Source organism: Ursus maritimus, unplaced genomic scaffold (assembly GCF_017311325.1).
Source record: "Ursus maritimus isolate PB19 unplaced genomic scaffold, ASM1731132v1 scaffold_8, whole genome shotgun sequence".
NCBI classification, from domain to species: Eukaryota; Metazoa; Chordata; class Mammalia; order Carnivora; family Ursidae; genus Ursus; species Ursus maritimus.
This window is the reverse complement of record NW_024426996.1, coordinates 2,963,074-2,984,558: the sequence shown is the minus strand read 5'-3', so window position 1 is coordinate 2,984,558 and position 21,485 is coordinate 2,963,074. Positions and strand designations below refer to the sequence as shown.

At 40.8% G+C, this 21,485-nt stretch overlaps 1 protein-coding gene across 1 annotated transcript in view; it reads left to right on the top strand.

Moving 5' to 3' along the window:
- The window catches only part of LOC103677927 (microsomal triglyceride transfer protein), a 44,979-nt gene extending 26,282 nt beyond the window's left edge, over positions 1-18,697 (top strand). Inside the window, exons 11-18 of the mRNA XM_008707199.1 lie at positions 2,762-2,974; positions 4,491-4,702; positions 6,901-6,998; positions 7,120-7,241; positions 8,660-8,887; positions 13,412-13,536; positions 15,722-15,892; positions 17,390-18,697. Coding sequence (XP_008705421.1) covers positions 2,762-2,974; positions 4,491-4,702; positions 6,901-6,998; positions 7,120-7,241; positions 8,660-8,887; positions 13,412-13,536; positions 15,722-15,892; positions 17,390-17,561 — 1,341 coding nt within the window. The 3' untranslated portion in view covers positions 17,562-18,697. The remainder of the gene's footprint in view (positions 1-2,761; positions 2,975-4,490; positions 4,703-6,900; positions 6,999-7,119; positions 7,242-8,659; positions 8,888-13,411; positions 13,537-15,721; positions 15,893-17,389) is intronic.
- Positions 18,698-21,485: the final 2,788 nt, after the last annotated feature.

The window sequence follows — 21,485 nt, the reverse complement described above, 5'->3', positions numbered from 1 at the left end:
TCATCACATCTTTAAAGTTAACTTGCAGGTGCTTAAGACTATCCCCTATCACTGTCATTCAATTTTGTTAATGTTTTGGGGGAACTTTTTTAAAAATGCATCTTTGAAGATTATTAGCCACCAGATGGATTGTTGTAAATGTTCACATTTGTGTTCAACTTTCTGCTGTGGAATATTCATCTACCTGTAGCCTAAATCGAAGACATATGAATAGAAAGAAAATGATGTATTCTCAGCAAAAATTTAGGGTATATCCTGGGCATACAATACTTCGACTGCCCAAAAGGTACCTGCCATCCTATCGAGTGCTGAAGTTTTCAGCATTTACTAGCGTGAAAGCTCTCGCCTACCCCATAGCAGTCGGATCGGCAGCTAGCCAAGTTTACTCACTGAGTACAAAGCCCCATATTTCTTTTTCTTCTTAGTTTTTTGTTACATTTTGACCTCCTTGCATCCTAATTTCATTTTTCCCCAAATTTGTATTTGAAAAAATTCAAATCTACAGAAAAGTTGCAAGAATTACATAATTCCATGTACATCTGGGTATCCTTCACCTAGATTTGCCAATTTTTAACATCTTGCATATTTCCGTTATCTCATTCTGTTTTATCTCATTTTATTTGTATTTTGATTGAACTGTGTGAGAGTGGGTTGCAGACATCTGGCATTTTACCCCTAAATGCTTTTACTTCTTATTACGTGAATACTATTGCATCTAGGCCCTTACAATGGACAAAATACATACATCTATACTTACTATACGGTGAGTTCATACTGCTATCTCTAATTCCAGTCCAATGCAACAAGCTTCTTTCTCTGCTTCCATTCCATTCGTTTCTCTTCCTTCTCCTGCAGTGAGAACTTTGGTGTTCAAGAGCGTGCATATGCTGATTCATGTGGTCAGTCCTAAAGCACACACAAAATAGTTTGGGAATTGCTACACCAGTGATGCTACAAAAGTCAGACTAAGTAAAGTTTAAGACTTCATCGCAGTTCTTGTTTTTAGAATATAGTCTATAGTTGTGTACAGAGTTCTATATTCGGAAGTCTCTTGCATCAAGTCTTTCTATTCTCTTCTGTTTGATTATGTTAGCAGTTTGATACGCACTTATGTTTGTTTGTTTCTGTTTGAATTCAGTTCTGGCAATCTTCCATCCTTATTGATTTAATTTTATTTCTTGCATATGTGAAATATTAACATGGTCCAAAAGTCAAAACTACATTTTAAAAGCATTCTCAAAGCGGTCCCGTTCCCCTTCCTAGCCCTTCCACCCATTCTTACCTGCCTCCTCCTCCATGTACCCGTTTTCATTAGTTTTTGGTTTCTCCTTCCTGTGTTTCTTTTTGCAACAGTAAGCAGATGTACACACATTTTTTCTTTCACAAAATACAGTATTCTATGTATACTCTTTTGTAGCTTATTTTTTCCACTTAACAATATACCTTGGAAATCACCCCATACTGGTTCTCAGAGATCTTCCTCACTCCTTTTCATAACTGCCTAGTACTCCACTATGTCTATGGACCAGTGTATTCAGAGTCTGCTGCACATGGTCATGAGATGGTTTCTACTATTTTGCTATTATATATCATGCTGAGATGAATGATCATAGGCATATTTTTTCTTATTGTTGGAGATGTAGCCTCAGGGCTGGGGTTGCTGGAACAAAATGCAGATATCTTAGCTTTTGCCAAATTACCTTCCTTAGGAATTGTATCGTGTTATGCTTTCCCCAATAATGCATGAGAATCCCTATTTCCCCATAGCCTCAATAGGAAAGTATGTTATCAAACTTCTGAATCTTTTAATCAATCTGATAGTTGAAAAATAACATTTTTCTGATTATAAATGAGATTTAGTACCTTTCCTTCTATTTGGGGACCCTTTATATCTTCTCTCACCCCCAATCTCCCTCTCTTTCTCTCCCCTACTGTGTGTGTGTGTGTGTCTGTGTGTGTCTGTGTGTGTGTCTGTGTACCTGCTGCCTAATTTCAGAATTTGCAAATCCTATAGATGAATTAGACCTTAGGGATCGTTAAAGATGAATCTGAAGCCTCTAAAACATATGTAGTGGCAAAGACCAGAATCTAGACGTCCCTATTTGTAGCTTGCTTTTCCATTAAACTACTACCTTATACTCAATTCTTTTTTTTTCTAGGCCGGAAAAAGGGGCCTTTTTTAAAGAACATAGTTAAGTTAAAGTTAAGTTAAAGTACCTAACAAAGTATTGGCCACATAGAAGGTATTCAAGAAAGATTTTTTGAACTGCATGGCAGCATTAATCAAATTTGGCTTCAAGTGGAAACAAGCACTTTTTAAACATTTAGAACAAGACCTTATGGTCAAGTTCTAAGTACTTTCACCAACCGTTACTTAAGAAAAAGTGTGTGGCGTCACTTAGTTGCCGTCTAATTGTTGCACTACAAATTCAATGGACGGGCAGTTTTATGAATAATCAATCACAAGGGAATTTTTAAGAAGGCTTTATACATTCAGAATGTGTTCAAAAGTAAATATATCTATTATTAATTATGCTCATTGCTTTTTAAGAATATGTTAATGTATGCATTTTTTAAAAAACACACCACCTTTATTAGTATACTTGTTCATTTTCATTGTATGTCTCAGTCAGGCAACCAGTGCAAAAGTTTCTAAAACTTTGGGTTGTTTTCTTGGACCCAAGAGTGAAGCCAGTCTTGTCCAAGCCTTATTTAATGTATGATTATCCATATGCCTGAGGTAGTACGTGATTTTTTTTAGGCAGTGGTAGAAGCCAAGAAGTTAATCCTGGGAGGACTTGAACGAGCAGAGAAAAAAGAGGACACCATGATGTACCTCCTGGCTCTGAAGAATGCGCTGCTTCCGGAAGGCATCCCACTCCTTCTGAAGTACGCAGAGGCAGGGGAAGGGCCCGTCAGCCACCTTGCCACCACCGCGCTCCAGAGATACGATGTCCGTTTCATAACTGATGAGGTAAATTCCCCAAGAGTATTTGCAACATTCGCAGAAGGAAAAGAAGCATGTCTAAACTTGAGTCAAATGCAAAGTTCTCTGATGTCGGCCTCTTTTTTCCCCCAAACTAATGATCTCTCTTTCCTGTTTAGAAATAACTCTTAAATTGAATTTAAGGCTATTCTGAAGCAGCCTCACATTTTGAATAGATAATGTCCTGTATCCTGAAGCATAAATATTGAAGTGCATCCTCTTATTTTAAGAAAAAAATTCTTTCCAGAAATACCTTTACTTCCATAAGTTTTAAGATGCTATTAAATGTTTCACCGAAATATCCTGGCTTACGAATTACTGTGTTGGTCCCTATAGCTGCATTTTCAGGAAACCATCTAAATTAAACTTTTGTTAGAACAGAAAAGGTTTTAAACCTCAAGATAAGCTGCCTGCTGAGAATGATCCTTCTAGTTTGCAGCTGAGCACCTTCCCGCTACTTTTGTGTCAAAGTTGGTAGGCTGCAAAGCACGGTGGCCAGGGTCATGGGCTTTTGAGACAGAGACCTACCCATAAGTTCCGGCTATTTTTTCCCAGTTGTTTGTGCTCAGGTGAGTTATTGACTCCTCTATACTTACTTGAGAATAAGGCCAACATTTGGGGAAGATTGAAAAAAGCAGAGAGAAATGGAATTGAAAGAACTGTTTATAAATGCCTAGTACAGAACCTCCCCCCTTATACCACATATTGTTAGGCAATGCTAGTAACCAACAAAATTATTTGTTGCCATTACTTTTTTTTGCCACAGAATGCCATTATTTGGGCAGATTTTCTTTGGTGTTAATCTTTTGTTAAGAAAAGAGTTCCCTAATGTAATTTGCGGACTTTGGGTGACAATGGTGTGTCAATATTGGTTTGTCAGATGTAACAAATGTACCGCTGTGGTGCAGGATGCTGATGGGGGGGGCGGTTACATGTGTGTTGGGCAGGGGGAAGACTGGAAGCATGGGGTGTCTAGGAACTTTCTGAAATTCCAGCTCAGTTTTGCTATGAACCTAAAAGTGCCCTAAAAAATGAAGTTTATTAATTTTTTTAAAAGGATAAGGAAAGATTGTGAGGGACTTCATTGTAAGGAAATACCAGTTAATACAGCAATCACTCCCCAGTAGTATCTTTAGAAATCTGTATTAGTTAGGTAACACCATGATATGCTGCAAGAACAAATGAGCTTCAAAATCTCAGCTTATCAGAAGCATGCTTCTCATTCGCACCATGCCTAATGAAGGGAAAATGTGGCCCTAAGTTTACTACAGAGGTAGTAAAAAGAGAGGGAGAAGGCACACTAGCTCTTCACTGTCTCAGTCCAGAAGTCACCCGCAGCAATTCTGTTCGTGATCCATTGGCTAGAACTATGGCACCATTCTAATTGCAAAGAGCCCTGGGAAGAGTAAGAGCACATGCATATTTTTAAGAGCAGTAACTATTCCTATCACAATATCAACTTAACAAATCTGGATGTGCACTAAGTTTGAACATCTCTGAACAGGTGAAGAAGACTTTGAGCAGGATATACCACCAGAATCGTAAAGTTCATGAGAAGACTGTACGCACTACTGCAGCCACTGTCATTTTAAATAATAATCCGTCCTACATGGAAGTAAAAAACATTCTGCTCTCTATTGGGGAGCTTCCCAAAGAAATGAATAAATACATGCTCGCTGTTGTTCAAGACATTCTACGTTTTGAAATGCCTGCAAGGTATGATGGAGTGCACCCGTCTCTCTATTTAAGCGAACTTATTTCACTTTACTTGTTCAGGCTTACTTGCACATTGACGTAGTACACGTGTGGCTAACAATAATGCATGGTCATTATGCTAGGTTATGTTACATAAAACCAGAGTTTGCCAAATTTCCTCTGAGAAGTATTTAGCAGGCCAGATAAAACAACTTTACTTTGGCACTATGATTTGAAACCCGGGGTAGGATTTTTACTTAGGTCTCCTGTTCAGTCTGGTAAATGTATATTGCCAAACATTTGTAATGTTTTAAAACCCAACTACATTTTTAATAGGACTATTTTTATCAATAGCACAACAAAGTGATAGAAGTTCTCACCAAATGGTCTTTCATGTTAACTTTCCAAATGTTAGTGATCTAATATTGAAACCTCATCTATCACAGATCAAATGAATCTACCATTTAAGTTAAAAACCTCAGGCATGGCTCATGTTTTGGGACTATGCAGGGTATGGAGAGTGGAATCAGCAAATTTCATCGGTCTCAGTAACTCTGACTGGATTCATCTTCCTTCCAGTTCCCAGGTCTCTTCTTCTGAATTCACTGATGTCTCCCTTCAAAGTGGGGCTTCCCCAGAGCTCTGTGCACCTCCTCACTGAAATGAGAGGGCTGGAAAAGAGATCTCCTTTTCCCCTGAGTTACTTGCACAACTGGATCCCCAGGAAAGATCAAATTTGAGCGTTTTCAGTTGAAAAGTAAAAGACATGGAGGAGGTTGGAAAATAGATAAAGACAAAGGAAAAAAATTTTAAAAGCAGTAAAAGAAAGGGTGTGGGAGGAGTGGGTAGAAGGGAGAAGAGAACAGGACGGATAAGGAAGAAGGAGCAGATGAGTAAGGGAGGAAGAAGCAGTCTGTCTGTAGCCATGTATTCCAAGTGGAATAGATTTGACTTCTATTTCATTGTTTCCTTTTATGAGACTCTGTGGAGGAGATCCTGAGTGGGTTTACTACCCTGTCTTGTGACCCTAGTGATGCAGGGGACAATGAAAGAGGACACAGTGGGGTAGAGAGCAGCCAGGGAAAGGCGAGGAAGCTATCGCAAACACTGCAGGGCAGATTCTCAGGAGCAGAATGGTTAGAGTTGGAAAGGACATCACAGGCCACTTTGCTTGGTATCTCTCTCCAGTGTGGGATCTAGTCTCCTAGCAGGTGGTGTCCAGTCTTTGCTTGCACCTATCCAGTGGCAGGGGGCTCACCTCCTCTGAGGGAAATTGTGTCATTATTCAGAGACTATCACCAGTACTTCTTTATGTAACTGAAAGTTTCCTAATGTCCCTATTTGCCCCAATCCCTGGAGCAAAGCAGAGCAGGTCTAATCATTCATCCATATGCAGGCCCTTTGAATATTTGAAGACAGCCTCCTCATCCCTTCTTCTCCAGGCTAATATCTTATAATATTTGGGGAGGCAGGGAAACTATAGGGTTACTATTCCTTCCCCTCAATAATTTTCTACCTCAGGTCTAGATCCAGATTTCTTTAGTTGATTATTATGGTATTTTTGTGATATTACCATAATTTTAGTATTACGGGTATGATTAGTGTTTAGTCAGGATTGGAAAGATCTCAACACTCCTTAGATAGTAGGCAAGATAGAGGCATAGGGTAAAATTTAAGACTTACTCTAGGGGGGATAATCATTCATTTATGAATTCTATTGAGATGTCTCTTTAGTTGAAAACTCTGTAAGTAGAAAAAATTCCTGGAAATGAACCGTGACATGTCATCAGCCACTGATAACGTTAGAGAGCATAGGAAAATGTTTAAAGAAATATTGAGCAAACCTTCAACCCCACCCCCCCGTTTGGTACAGCTTTCCTTGAAAGTATATACTATTTAACAATAGAACCGTGATGATTCATGGAACATGTGTTCTCCACTCCTGAGGTGTGTCCGTCAGTTGGTTTAGGCCATTCATAGCTGGGTGTCCTCGCCTCGCGTCCATTTTGATACCAAGCCGAGTTTCAAATATCTGAGGAATGAAGGGGAAAGCCTAATCCTAACACTGGCACTCCAGCTGGCACCTCCCCAGTCTTGGAGCGGCATGAGGAAAATTTGGCCCCTTTTTTTTTCCACTGAGGATTTGTTTTTTTTCCAAATCTGAGTTGGGAAGCAGCCATTACAATGAATGTGCAGCTTTTTCCTTTTCTGTGTTGCAGCAAAATGGTCCGTCGAGTTCTGAAGGAAATGGTTACTCATAATTATGACCGTTTCTCCAAGAGTGGATCCTCTTCTGCCTATACTGGCTACATAGAACGTACGTCACCCCAAAAGGGGTTCTCCCTCTCTGTCCTTCCCCAAGTTGGTATTGCTGGAACTGTTACTAAATTACAGGAGTTTGGTTTTTTGATGTTATTTTTTGTTGTTGTTGTTGTTAGGTGCTCCCCACTCGACATCCACTTACAGCCTGGACATTCTTTACTCTGGTTCTGGCATTCTAAGGAGAAGTAACCTGAACATCTTTCAGTACATTGGGAAAGCTCATCTTCACAGTAGCCAGGTAACTCATTTTCCATTAGTTTTGCTTAACAAAGTATGTAAAAAATTAGTCCAAAGTAAAATTATACACACACACACACACACACACACACACACACACACACACACTGGTGATAACACTATAGAACACTATATAATGGTGGCTCCCATTTTAAGTTGCTCATGACTCCATCGTCTGTGGGAGGCTGTATGGTTTATAATTCCAGAGAGAGTTTCAAGTATGAACTTGAAACCTAAGTAATTTGATTTACTGGACTTGCCAAACATCCGTTTGTCATTTCAAAGGCAAATCTATTCACAAAATTGAAATTCTGAAAATATTTTTCACTTAGGTTTTAAAAAATATTATATTTTTATTCATAGATATATTGCTTAAAGTTCCACTTACCTAACTCTGGAATATGTTTTCCTTCTCTGGGTGTTTCTATGAAGAGGTTGATTCCCCATAATAAAAATTTTGACTGTCTAAAGAGTCCATCTACAATTTTCAGTACCTCCAGGAGAAAAAAGAATAAAGTGTAGGCATTTGACAACTGGCTGAATTCCATCTCTTTAGTTTTATCCAAAATTTGGTTACAATCTATAAAGGCTTCCTAATTTTAAAATATACTTTCTTTTTAGTTTTTATGCATATCAAATTATAACCTCAATAAGCTCATTTGAGCTTTAAAAATAATCCAGAACTACACAAACTTGAGTTCTTATCAATATTATGTTACTATACCCTTTGGTGAGACTCTAGTCAGAACACTATGTCCTTCAGTCCTGAGAAATCACCATCTGTTTGCTGATATGCACTCAGAAATGCCAACCACCCAGTGGTTAGGGGGCTGGGTATGGGGGACAGAGAATATGTAGGATTCCTATGTATGGGAGGGATCTTGATGTGAGCCTCCATCATCTTTTCTTTCAGCTCGAGAGAGAAGTTTGACAGGAAAGGTGTGGGTCACGGCTTAGAGTGTTCCACACCCTCTCGTAACAGCAGCCTGACGGCCACTGTCCCAACATTTCTCCATCTCCTTTTAGGAGCTCTGCAGGACAACTGGTCCATTATGTATGACAGTCTTGGAGCGACTAAGAGTCTCAAGGATGACACCATAAAATGGAAAGCCCATGGCCTTGGTAGACAGAAGGGATTGAGTTCTGCCTCTGCCATTTGAGTTTTTTTGGTTTTTGGTTATATCTACATCTACAAAAGGGATAAGAGGTTATAAGGGTTAAATGAAGAAAATGAATTCACCTTACGTTCAGGCATAGAGTTGGTTTTTTGTTTTTGTTTTGTTTTTGTTTGCCTAGCTGCTGCAGGTGCCTGAATTTCTGACTCTTAGGAAAGTTCTAGCCACAGCTCAGAAGCCTCATCATCACTTACAGAACTGGCAGGGAGCTGATGTCAGAACTGTTATCTCCATTTTTCCCCAGGTGGTCATTGAAGCCCAAGGGCTGGAGGCCTTGATTGCAGCTACTCCTGATGAGGGGGAGGAAAACCTTGACTCCTACGCTGGCATGTCAGCCATCCTCTTTGATGTTCAGCTCAGACCTGTCACTTTTTTCAATGGATACAGTGATTTGATGTCCAAAATGCTGTCAGCATCTAGTGACCCTGTCAGTGTGGTGAAGGGACTCATTCTGCTGGTCGATCATTCCCAGGTAATCCTTTCGTTCTGCAAGTATTTGTTGAATCCCTAACCTGTTCCAGGCACATTTGGAATGTCCTGTAGGCTGGGAGGATACAGGACAATGTTCCACCCATCTGGGAGTTCTCATTCTAAGCACTCACCCTATTGGTATTGCTGCCCTTCCTCCTTTTCCCCTTTGTTATAGGGAAGCAGGGTTTTCTTTCACCTTTGTTAGCTGATGAAGACACAGCCTCACTGTTGAGTCAAAAGAGAAAATAGTCAATATAATATGAGTGCAGTAATGTCATATATATTTCAATAAAACTGAAAGAAAAAAAAGAGAAAATACTGCTGCTAACAGAAACAAGAAATTATGGAGAAAATAACCTAAGCCCTTCTGTTGATCAAAACTGTGTCTTATGGATATCCCTAGCTTCAAGGAAAACTGGTAAGTGTAGTTTTTCAAAGGGCGCATTGTCACTCTGAACTAGCCTGTGTTGTAGTTAATATGAATGAAGAGAAGGACAACCAGCAGTACCTGTCATATTCCTTAATCCTCAAGGTCACATATGAAAAAACAGTTCTCAGACTATATCAGAATTTTGCATTGCATGTATCCATTGCAGTATTAACTCTGAGGAAATTTTTTTTTTTTTGAGAGAGAGAGAGAGAGAGAGTCTGTGTGTGCATGTGGCATGGGGGTGGACCACAGGGAGAGGGAGAGAATCCTAAGTAGGCTCCATGCACAGCATGGAGCACGATGTGGGGCTCAAGCTCACAACCCTGACGTCATTACCTGAGCTGAAATCAAGAGTTGGGCGTTTAACCGACTGAGCCACCCAGGTGCCCCTAAGGGGAGATGAATTCTTAATGAAAAAAATCTCCGAAGGAGGCATGAGAGTGCTGAGGAAGTGATCTATGTTTGAGGACACAGGAATCATGACAGTTTGACCCCATCTGTGTGAGCCCAGCTACCTAGCAACAATCTCTGATGGTCAGAATTAGGCTGTAAAACTTGATGAAAACACAGTAATCTGGATCAGGCTCAGCAAACTGTTCACGTAAAGGGCACAAAGCGAATATTTTAGGCCTTGTGGGCCATATGGTCTCTACTGCAATTGCTCAGCTCTGCCGCTGTGGAGTGAACAGCCCTCAGCAATATACTAACAGACGGGCGTGGCAGTGCTCCCACAAAATCGCATCTACAAAACCAGCAAGCGGGCCAGATTAGCCTGCAGGCCACAGTTTGCCAACTCCTGGCCTAGAGGGTCTTGTAAAGTTCTTCTGCTCATGAAGAGAGGGCACCTAAGGTGTATTCTCAGGCAAAGACCATCCCGCGGCTATTCAAACGCGCCCCGATGTCTGTGTATTTCCTCCTGGAGCACTTGGCTCATCAGGGGCTACCATATAATAAGCTGTTTGAGGCTCCCTGGTTCTGCAGAGCAATCCAGGAATGCCATCCCGGCTCCAGAGGCACATGCCACTCTAGGTCAAGTGCTGACATTGAAGGAAATTTGGGCAGTGGATAGCCTGTCACAGCTACCAGGGCAGATGGAATTACCCCGTGCTTACTCTAGCTCTCTCTTTTCAGCTAATTGGATTACTCTTCAGAGCAGGATGTCTGATAAAGTCAGCTTAATAGGGAGATCCTCTTTAGCCAGCAAAGGAACATATTTTCCTGAATGGAAGCAATGGGATAAGTTGTCAAAATATCAGTGTTTGAACTGTAAGAGAAACCTTTGAGACCAAAGGTCCAAGACCAAGGGGTCACACTAGCTACAAATGTAAACTGTCTTGTACTTGTAGCTCATAGGCAATAATTTAAATAAATATGCATTCTGGGTCAAACAAGGACATAACCCTATGATCTTTATTACCATAATTCACAGAACATCCTTTCCTGTGCACCAGGAGACAAAAGAGAGTTATGATTTTGTGATAGCCATGTGGGTAATAGAAAAGTATCCTCCCTAGAGACAGTCTGGGCATTCATCCTGTCTCCATGTGTGGCTACCAGGCCTGAGTTCCTTTTCGATCTTCAGATATAATGTTTATCATGGAAGATTAGTGTGGGAATTAAATGAGATATCAAATGCAGAGCTTTGGGGACACAGTAGGTACTCAAAACTGTTAGTTCCACTTACTTTGTACCCTTAAAAATGAGAACCATTGCACTATGTGGTTTAATCCCTTTCACAAAGAAAGAGTGGTGTGTCCTTCTACGGGGGTCAGTGCTCTGTCCTTCAATGGGAGCTCAGGAAAGTTCCTCTGTGATTACATCTAAGAGTTCTTCCATGGTCCCTTTGCATGAGAGAAATGGGATCTTCCCAGAAAGTCAAGGCACTCCTTAAAACCCAGACTGCAATGGAAATGCTCTCTCCCCACAAAAGGCATATTGTCTAAAAGCTGTGAAATATTCTTTTCCATGGCACTTGGCGTGTTTTGACGTCTACCTAATGTATGGCCAGTGGGAAAGCCAAAGTCCACATCAAAGACCTTTTTTTTTTCAAAGATTTTATTTATTTATTCGACAGAGAGAGAGACAGCCAGCAAGAGAGGGAACACAAGCAGGGGGAGTGGGAGAGGAAGAAGCAGGCTCCTAGTGGAGGAGCCTGATGTGGGGCTCGATCCCATAACATTGGGATCACACCCTGAGCCGAAGGCAGATGCTTAACCGCTGTGCCACCCAGGCGCCCCCAAAGACCTTTTTTGATTGGGTGGACTAACGAGATTATAGTTTTCAAATTGGGAAGAGAGGAGAAGATTCAAAGAAAGAAATACTTTTTTTTTTTTTGAGAGAGAGAGAGAGCACATGTACATATATGTGAGCACGAGTGGTGGTGGAGGGGCAGAGGGAGAGGGAGAGAGCCGAGTGTGGAGCTCAATCTCATGACCCTGAGATCATGACCTGAGCTGAAATCAAGTGTTGGACGCTTAACTGACTGAGCCACCCAGGTGCCCCAGAAAGAAATACTTCTAAAACAGAGCACACTGTAGGGTTCATTTAGGAACAATCACGATTACAGTGCAAATGCAGAACTCTGAAATCTTGGTTCTGTAGTTCATAGGCATAGGTTAAAATAGGAGCATAATTATGCTGGCTTTTTCAGGATAATTTGTGTTCCTTCAGTATTAGTTGTGAGCATGAGACAACCTTGCGTCCTACTACAATCACATTAGTTCTAGACTGAATGGAGCTGTAAGTATTCTTCAGGATCTCTCCTAATGCGTCCTGAGCTCCACATCAAGAACTTCATGCTTTCCTCCCAGTGTCTTTTTAGACTGAATGTAGCTTCATGCCACAGTGAGACTTTTTTGGTATACCTGGTTGTAAACCAAGGCCTTTGAATGAAGTTTCTTGCCACGTTTTTCGGAAAGTGGAGAGAATTCAGGGAGATCAATGTGATCCTGTCTAGAAAGCAAAATCGTGGCATTTATAGTTGGGGAAAGCATGGCTTGTTTGGTCTGAGTAGGGCAGTTACATAAGGAAGTTAGTCATGCTGCCAGTTACCACCAACCTAAGATCTTTGGAGGGATATCAAAATTAAGGATACTGAGCCTTTTTTTCTCCAGAGCCACTAGCATTTCCAACACTGTCCCCAGGCAATGTGATTGCAGTCCAGCTGAAGAACTTTTCAGCCAACATCACCCCAGCTAATGTACTCAGAAAATGCAAGACTTAAAGGCCAACTACTGAGAACACAAAACCATGGGCTTCAGACAACTGCAGAATGGCTCAGGATGGACTATGTTTGTGAATGAGTCCTGTCGCTCTGGAACATACTGTTGAGTTCATGTTGGACTTGTTTGCTTATTTGATGCCATTCCAAATGTCAGACAGCAAGGTGTTGCGGCTTAATTGCCTCACCTTCCTCTCCCAGCTTTGTCGATTCCTGGAACTCGCGTATTGCACCGGCAGTTCTTATTCTGTCTTTCGTTAGCCATCAGGATGCAGTTGCCTATATCTGACCCCGCACGTAACCCTGCACGTAACCAGAGAAGTGCCGAAGGACTGCAAGGGCTCATCCGGCCGAAACTGCACACCCCCCACCCCCAAACCACAGCTGCATTTCTGATGAAGATACCTTCGTTTTCCCCAGTCTGGTAGTTCTCAAGTTCAGGTGTATCAGAATCACAGGAGGGCTTTTGAAAACACAGATTGCTGGGCCCCATCCTCCAAGTTTCTAATGCAGTAGATATGGGACTTGCTTTTCTAACAAGTTCCCGGTATGCTGGTGTTGTTCTGAAGGGGACCATACTCTGAGATCTTTGCCTCTCCCAAAGTGAGGCAATGATTGGGGGAAAAAATCCATACCCATCTCAACTGGCACTTCACTTTTTTAGTATTTTAATGGATTAAATACTTTAGCGAATCAACGTCTACTTCCAGTGATCAAGATTAGGACAATGTGTTTCCAAGCCTAGAGAAAGACTCCAGCATTAGCACAACTCAAATGGTATTATCTATAGCAGGAGCTTGAATGTGCCTTTGGGAAGGGGTTGACTAAATTTGCTTATTGTTGTTATTACTATTATTAAATATTTTTGCTTCTAGGAGCTTCAGTTGCAGTCTGGACTAAAGGCCAATATGGATGTCCAGGGTGGTCTAGCTATTGACATTTCAGGTGCAATGGAGTTTAGCCTGTGGTATCGTGAGTCTAAAACCCGGGTGAAAAATCGGTAAGCATATGTATAATATTCTGTGCGATGAACTACAGAGATATGCTTCTGAAATTGTTTAGCTTTCTGACTTTCCAAAATCTATGTTTTCTGTTTGTAATTATTAAATCATAGAGTAGGAAGAAACCAAGGGAAGTCATTCTTTCCATAGCTTTTCATGAGCAGGCCAGTGATCTGATCAACTCAACCAAGAATCATCACGCTTTTAAAGACATCCACAGCCAGCTTGCCAACGTTATCAGAAAATATGGCTCCATTGCAAACTTTTTAGTTTATCCCTCTTGTTGAGATTTTTTTTTAAAGATTTTATTTATTTGTCAGAGAGAGAGAGAGACAGACAGAGCAGAAGCAGGGAGAGCTGCAGACAGAGGGAGAAGCAGGCTCCCTGCTGAGCAAGGAGCCCAATGCAGGACTAGATCCCAGGACACTGGGATCATGACCTGAGCCAAAGGCAGCCACTTAACCTAGTGAGCCACCCAGGCGTTTGCCTTGTTAGAATTTTAAATCTTTACTCCTTTGCTGTCTTCAGTGGAGAAAAATAAAAAGATGGTCACTTTTGCCAAAATCGAAGTCTTAAATATTAGGAGTCCTTAAGTTTTTTCACTAGCATTATTTTTTCTAAACAAAATGTTCTCAGCTCCTTTAGTTTTTCTAACGTACATGTCGAGTCAAATGGAAGTGTTTTATTTTGAGCTTAAGGCAATGTTTCTAAACCAGTGTGATAATCAAAAGAATTATTCTTCTGTTTGTTACAGAATTGAAGAAAAGGAAATGGAGTGCAATTGATTTTTACCTTTTTTGATATTTAAAAATATGGTGGGGCCGAAGTGAGATAGGAGTGATAAAATTAAAGTTTTGATTTCTATGAAACTGTGGCTAAAGGAATTGAGAAATCAAAAAGCAGCACATTTAAATGTGACAGCTGACACACAGTGTTGCTAAAAGGAACCAGAGAAGAGAAACAGAACAGGCCATCAGAGGGATCAGCAGTGTAATTTAGGGCTTCGCAGTGAATCCATCTTCTTTCTCCTTTTTTGAAGTAATTTCCAGAGATGAAGTTTCCCCAAATTAAATGGAATTGAATTCTTTGCAGAAAGAAATCAACCAGAGCCACACCCAAAATTATCTGGATTTTTAAAAAGGACACAGTATTGCTAAGAATCTACCAGTATCCACACTGTAGCCAATCTATCTTCAATTTTTCATTTGTTCATTTAAAAAATATCTCTTAAGCCTTTGTTGAGTGTAAGATATTAGAAGGTATGGTAAGGGATTCAGGGACTTACATGATACCACCTCTGACCTACTTTTACACTGACAGCAACAGCCGCGAGGACTTTAATTTATTTGCACAGCCAGCTTTGATTGTATCCTTCTGTCAGAAAAGCCTGGGCACAGAACTCAGATTTAATTGGGGGAGTAATTTCCTACAATTTCATTTAAAGTCTACAATTAAATTAGAGCGATCCTAGAGGTAGGCCTTCTACTGGGATTGTTTATCCTCTGTGTCATCGTCCAAGCCACATTCCCTCGTCAACCCAATCTGCCTATCCAGCTCTCTAGGCGACTGTTGGGGACCCCACCATATTTGTCCTTCCTGGGACAACGCATCGTACATGCCCCACTGTGGGAATGGTTTTTGGTGACACAATATTTTTTCAAATATCTTGGCAACCGTAGGCTTAAGTCTCTGGAGAACCTTTGGAGAAAGTAATGAAATGGATTCGAAATAGCTCCATTGAAGCCCACAGAGAGATCGTTACCAAGAAAATTGTTATGAACGTCAGCTGTCTTTTTGAGTTTAGACTTTGTTTTAAGCTCGCTCAGGTATTTCTGATTTCCTGAAAGGATCAGGTTCCAGGCACATTTTCCTCTTGGCCCTTGGTATGTCAATATCACACAGCAGTACCTGCTGGACACTTCATTCCCACATCCGGAATTGAAGGCCATGGGCGGGTGCAGGGGAAAGGCAGACTTTCACTGCCTCATCCTGGGGATTAACCCTGCCCTGACTCCCAGCAGAACTCTGGTGCATTTAGGTCACATGGTAGTCCTTTACATGTTTCCTTCCAGTCGTTGAGTTCAGACCCTGTGAAATTAGAGCTATTGGTCCAGATCAGTTAAATGTGATAGTAACGGGAGGGTTTTTTGGTTTTTTTTTGTTTTTTTTGGCCTAAATCTTTAGGGTGGCTCTGGCAATAATTGGCAGCATCACCGTGGACTCCTCTTTTGTGAAAGCTGGCCTGGAAATCAGTGCAGAAACAGAAGCAGGCCTGGAGTTTATCTCCACAGTACAGTTTTCTCAGTACCCTTTCTTGGTTTGCATGCAGATGGACAAGGATGGAGCTCCATTCAGGTAAGACTCAGTGCTCATGGAATGTTCCTGGGCAGTCCCCAGTTCGCCAGGAAAGTTCCTGGAGTTTTGAGCATTTAGTTTCAGAAATTGAAAGAAAATGGTAAAAATACAGTGAAACATAAATTTCCTTTAAATAAGTAAAAGAATAATTGATAAGGCTAAAAAAATCAGTTTCTAGGATACCAAGAAAACATAAGGACTAGTTCATTTGATTCTGGGGATAATACTGTATTCTAGTCCAGAAGTAATTCATCGAGGTAACAAAGGGATTTGATTTACCCTAAGAATTGCCACGTAGTTTCAGCAAAAATAGTGCATGTGCACTTACTATCGGCTAACTTCCCAACTGTCTCCTGGACTGAAAATTCAGAACAAAACACCTGGTAATCATTTGCCGTGTGTAAGAGCCCAAATTAATTTATAATTTTTAGGTAATCACACAAGCAACTTGAAATTGTTTAAGTTTTGGGTCAAGCTTGAGAGTTTGGGATTTTGAATTTAAAAAAAAATGCTTTCAGTAGAATTCTTAGTGTCTCAAATGCCAAATGTATGATTGTTCATGTAAGCTTGCTATCACCTTTTCTACCCTCCAGCTTCTCATTTACACTGTGTCCTTTGAATCTTATAATGGTTATTTATAACAATACTGTCACATGGAACTAGAATGCTTTCGTTAGCGTTGACTCTTCTGTTAGTTGTAGAGATCTCCCTGACACGTTATTAACCACGAAGGCAATTGGTATATTTAAAACAGCAAGCATATCTTACATCATCTCCTTTGATTAGTAGATCAAAGTTGAGCACCTTCTTTATTGTATTGACATTTCATGATTCATATGAGGAATGTATAAATGATATCAGTACAAATATGAGTAGATTATATTTTTACGGAATAAAAGATAGCGGATTATAAACAGAATATTAAGCTGTTGTTAACTTATATTAACTTATGTTTAGAATAAACTTCCATTAATGGATTTTAAAAAATCAACCTTCCAGTGGTCAAAATGCAGTGACCACCAAGCCAGGCTCATGGCTAACTGGTTTCGTCCCACATTCCACTTGGCCCAGAGCTCTAGGAATGTTTGCCTGTCAGCATTCTCAGCTTAAATCCAGTTGGACTCGCTCCTTACTCAAAAGGGGAGTGCTCCCAAGGTGGGGCTCCTGGAATGAGGGGTGGGAGACATAGCAAGGCCTGCAAAGCTTAACAGCATCTCCAAAAAGCTGAGAGGAATTTGGTCCTTCATTCTAGAAAAATGTACGGCAGGACTCCCATATTCCAGGCATTCAAAGTATATCTGTCGGTGTAGAAAGAAATGGGAAGAAAACAATCATGCCATTCATGGGAATGGAAGCCGGGAGTCTTTGGCACTCCCATCCCTTCTCAAATTGCTCTGAAACAGAAGCTTCAAGTGTACACCCAGTTGCTTGGCTCTGAGGGCTGTGGGGTCCTTTTAATATGTGTTTAATTTTGCTATTGTTGCTGTTGTTATGCAGGCAATTTGAGACCAAGTATGAAAGGCTGTCCACAGGCAGAGCTTATGTCTCTCGAAGAAGAAAAGAAAGCCGCATAGCGGGGTCTGAACTCCCGCTCCACCAAGAGAACTCTGACATGTGCAATGTGGTGTTTGCCCCTGAGCCCGAGAGTAATTCTGGCGGTTGGTTTTGAACCTGGTTGCTGAGTTTCACTTGGACCTGTCTTCCGAGAAGGGATATGATGTGACATGCTTATATACTTGCTCTCTGAGAGCACAGTGTTTACATATTTACCTGTATTTAAGATTTTTGTAAAAAGCTCCGAAAAACCTCAGATGATTAAATTTGGGCCTATTCCGTATACCACCGATAGTGTCATTTTGAGCCAACGTACGTGACACTTCCAGCAACATCCCTAGTGTTCTGCTTCCTCTGTCAAATCCCATTTGGTACAGTGGGAAGAGTGTTGTTCTGAGAAGAAACAGTTGTCTGTAAAACACAAAACAAAACACACGTACCCTCAGGAGATCCCAATTTTGTTCCAACGATTTTCAATCAATGTGTATGAAGCCCTCCATAGGACCTAACGCATGGCTTGTTTCTACCAAATATGCTGCCCAATCAGGGGGAAAAAAAGACCTTTTTTTTTTTTTAAAGGGGAAGTGGGGGGAGGGGATAAGACTTTTTAAAGACTTTTGTCACAGCTTCAAGAGTGGATATTTATCTCTTTTGTCATTAGTTTTACTGAGAGTTGAGTAGAAGGCACACAAAATTAAAACACAGCATCATCTCCCCACTGACCACAGGGTCAGATTGCTAGAAGAAAGCCCTTTCGCTCTCTGCCTTCTGCCCTGCAAGAATGTTGGACTTAGCACAGAAGAGTTAGAAATATGAATTTCAGAAACTCCATTTGATTTTACTTGTGCTGTGTCTCTTTGAGACTGTAATGTGGAACACTGTCCTTTATAAGGGACATTTTCATATGTTCATTGTTGTTTCTTTCATTCGAGTGTTTTGTGGTAGAATTTCTATTCTGTTTGACTACAGTCTTGCACAAAACCCAGAATGGCCAAGAGAATTTAATACTGCTTTTAGAAATTGATGGATTTGACTTCTAAAATATGAAATCAAGAAAAGATTGTCTTGTTTGTACAGATTAAAAGAGCCATGTTAAACGTTTTCAAATACCTATTAATAAACCAGACGTATGTGTGGGTGGTGATAAACTCAAAACAGATAACAGGTGCTCATTTGTCCATTAAACACACACACGCGCGCAATGGAAATTTAGCTAGCTCACCACTGGTTGTAAACTTTAAATAATGTGTGATGAAATAAATATATGGACATCCTATTGAGTTGTCTTTGTCTTCCATTATTTTGAACACCTTATTTCTCTATTTCTGCCACTTTCTGAGCCCAGACACAAACACGACTAAGCCTCTGCTATCTATAGACCCAAAGTCTCTAATAGGAGGTCAGAGCCCTGTGGAGTATGAGCCACAGATTACCAGCAGTCAGAACCTCTTCAATACCTGTAAACTTGAAAACGTGAAAATTCCAGTTTTCGTGATGCCCTGGGGTGGCGCCTTTATTGTGACGTTACTAAGAAGAGAGACTGGAATCCTTGGGGGAAGCACTCTGTAAAGATACTTGTGCTACAGCAAAAGCAAGCTGAGCTCAGGCACTAAGCCAAAGATGTCACGGGCCAGGGAACCTCAGCCGTGTGATGCTTAACACATGATAACTGCTTCTGTAAAATGCGCAATAGTAGTTCACTCAAGAGCGATGAGTGTGGTGTCCTGGATGTTAGTGTCCTGCTGCTTCCCAACAGCCTGTCCGCCTGGCCGAGTCAAACACGGCTGCCAGTTTGGAGAATGGATAGCACTTAGCAGCTCTAACTTGCTCCAGAGAAACAAGAAACCTGGAGACGCATAGGACAAACACGGACTCCTTTCTGGATGAACACAGTAGAAATCTAAGAGGGCTGGAGCGATAGCCCACGTGTTGGATGGACATGCTGGAGCCCGAAATATCGCTGTAAGCCTCGCTCGCCGTCTCTAATTCTGACCTCTTCACTGTCTCAAACATCCAGACAGCTTTGTCGTCTGCAGAGACGTCTGCTCGGACCTGAGTCCTCTGCCCTGTCGGCTTCTGCCCACAAACCTGCAGGATGTGGCCTGGCCGCATTTCTCCTGCGAAGGGCTGCTGCCATTCCCTGTATCGCGTTAGATTTCTGCCCACGACAGCTCGCTCCCTGCCCCTCTGAACCTGAACGCCTTCCGAAATATCTTTAAAGCTAACACTTTTTTAGTGCTTGCAATGTGGCAGATATTTGAAGCATTGTAGATATATTGAATTTCTTATTTCTCACCATAACTATATTTAATAGGTAGCATTATTATTTCCATGTGATAGATCAGCACTGTCCAATAGAAGTATAAGGTGAGCCGCAGAAGCAATTTTAAATTTCTAGTAGGGACTTTAAAAAAATAAGCAGAAATCAGTGGAATGAATTTCAGTAATATATTTTCAATCCAATATATGCAGAGTATTATATCAACATGTAATAAATTTAAAAAGTATTAATGGGATATTTGGGGGGAGGATTAGATCTTTGAGTCGTGATATATAATTCGCATACACTGTATAGCACATCTCAATTTGGATTAGCCACATTTCAAGTGTTCGAGCGCCCGATGTGGCTAGTGGTTACCGACGTGCGCGGTGCAATTACAGATGGAGAAACTGGGGCTTAGAAGACATGTAACTTACCCCACAGAAGACATTTTCTCACTTAGAAAATGGTAAAACTAGGATTCAAATATAAGTGGTCTTTCCCAGGACCTACTCTCTGAATTCATTCTATTTTCCAGATCATTGTGGTTTTAAAAATTTGCTGCTAGAAAAATCCAGACAGTAGTTATTAAAATGGCCAATGTGGGACAGCAGCGATAAGGCTTCAAGCTGTATTACAAAATTCTAGAGCCAGTGCCCTTTCTCTGTGGGTCTTGTGTCTCCTTCTCTGATAGTACCAGGAGTCCTTGTCCACTCAGAGACCTCTATTTTTATTCTTTGGTAAGTAACCCTTCCTCCATGAAGAGTATTGTAGTTTTAGCTTTATATTTAGGTATTTGACCCATTTTGAGTTAATTTGTGTATATTGTATGTAGTAGAGGGTTCAAATTTATTCCTTTTTATATGAATATCCAATTGTCCCAACAGCATTTGTTGGAAGATGATTCTTTCCCATTGAATTGTTTTAGCTCCCTTGCTTAAAATCGATTGACTATAAACAATCATTTCCGGATGTCAGTTTTATTCCATTAATCTATATGTCTGTCTTTATGTCAATACCACAGTGTCTTGATTACTGCTGCTTCGTGGTAAGTTTTGAAATTGGGAAGTGTGAGTTCACCTACTTTGTTCTTTTTCAAGATTGTTTTGGCTACTGTGAGTCCCCTGAGTTTCCACATGGATTTTAGGATCAGCTGGTCAATTTCTACAAAGCTAGCTAGGAATGCGATAGGGATTGTGTTGAACCTGTGTATTGGTTCTAGGAATATTGCCATTTTAACGTTAAATGCATGGACATGGGGCATCTTTCCACTTACTTAAATCTTCCTTAATTTCTTTCAACAGCCTGTAAACAGAGATTGTTTTACTTCTGCCTTTCCAAACTGAATTTCTTTAATTTCATTTTATGACTAGATTGTCCTGGTTAGAATCTCTAGGACACTGCTGAATAGGAGCGGTGAGAGTAGTCATAGCCAAGGTGACAGGTGCTGGTGAACACGGGGATGGGAAGTAATAGCAGTGACAGACAGTCATGATCACAGAACATAAAAGGAAGGCTCACATCATTTGGGGATGGCTCAAGTTCTGTTTTCGCCTAGTAATATACTTGAAAATTCATAAAATCTTATTTGAAAGCTTAAAATATTTAAATAGTCTAAATGCCCTCCCTAAATACAGGGAGGGGGAAAGTAGAACTTGCAGTATCTAGCCTGGCATTAAGAATCTTCCAGGTTCAGATCAGTTCAAGCTTTACTACTCTTCATTGGTTTAGTTGCTAACTAAAGAGCAGTGGGGTGGCAGGGCAGGGAGTGAGACAGGG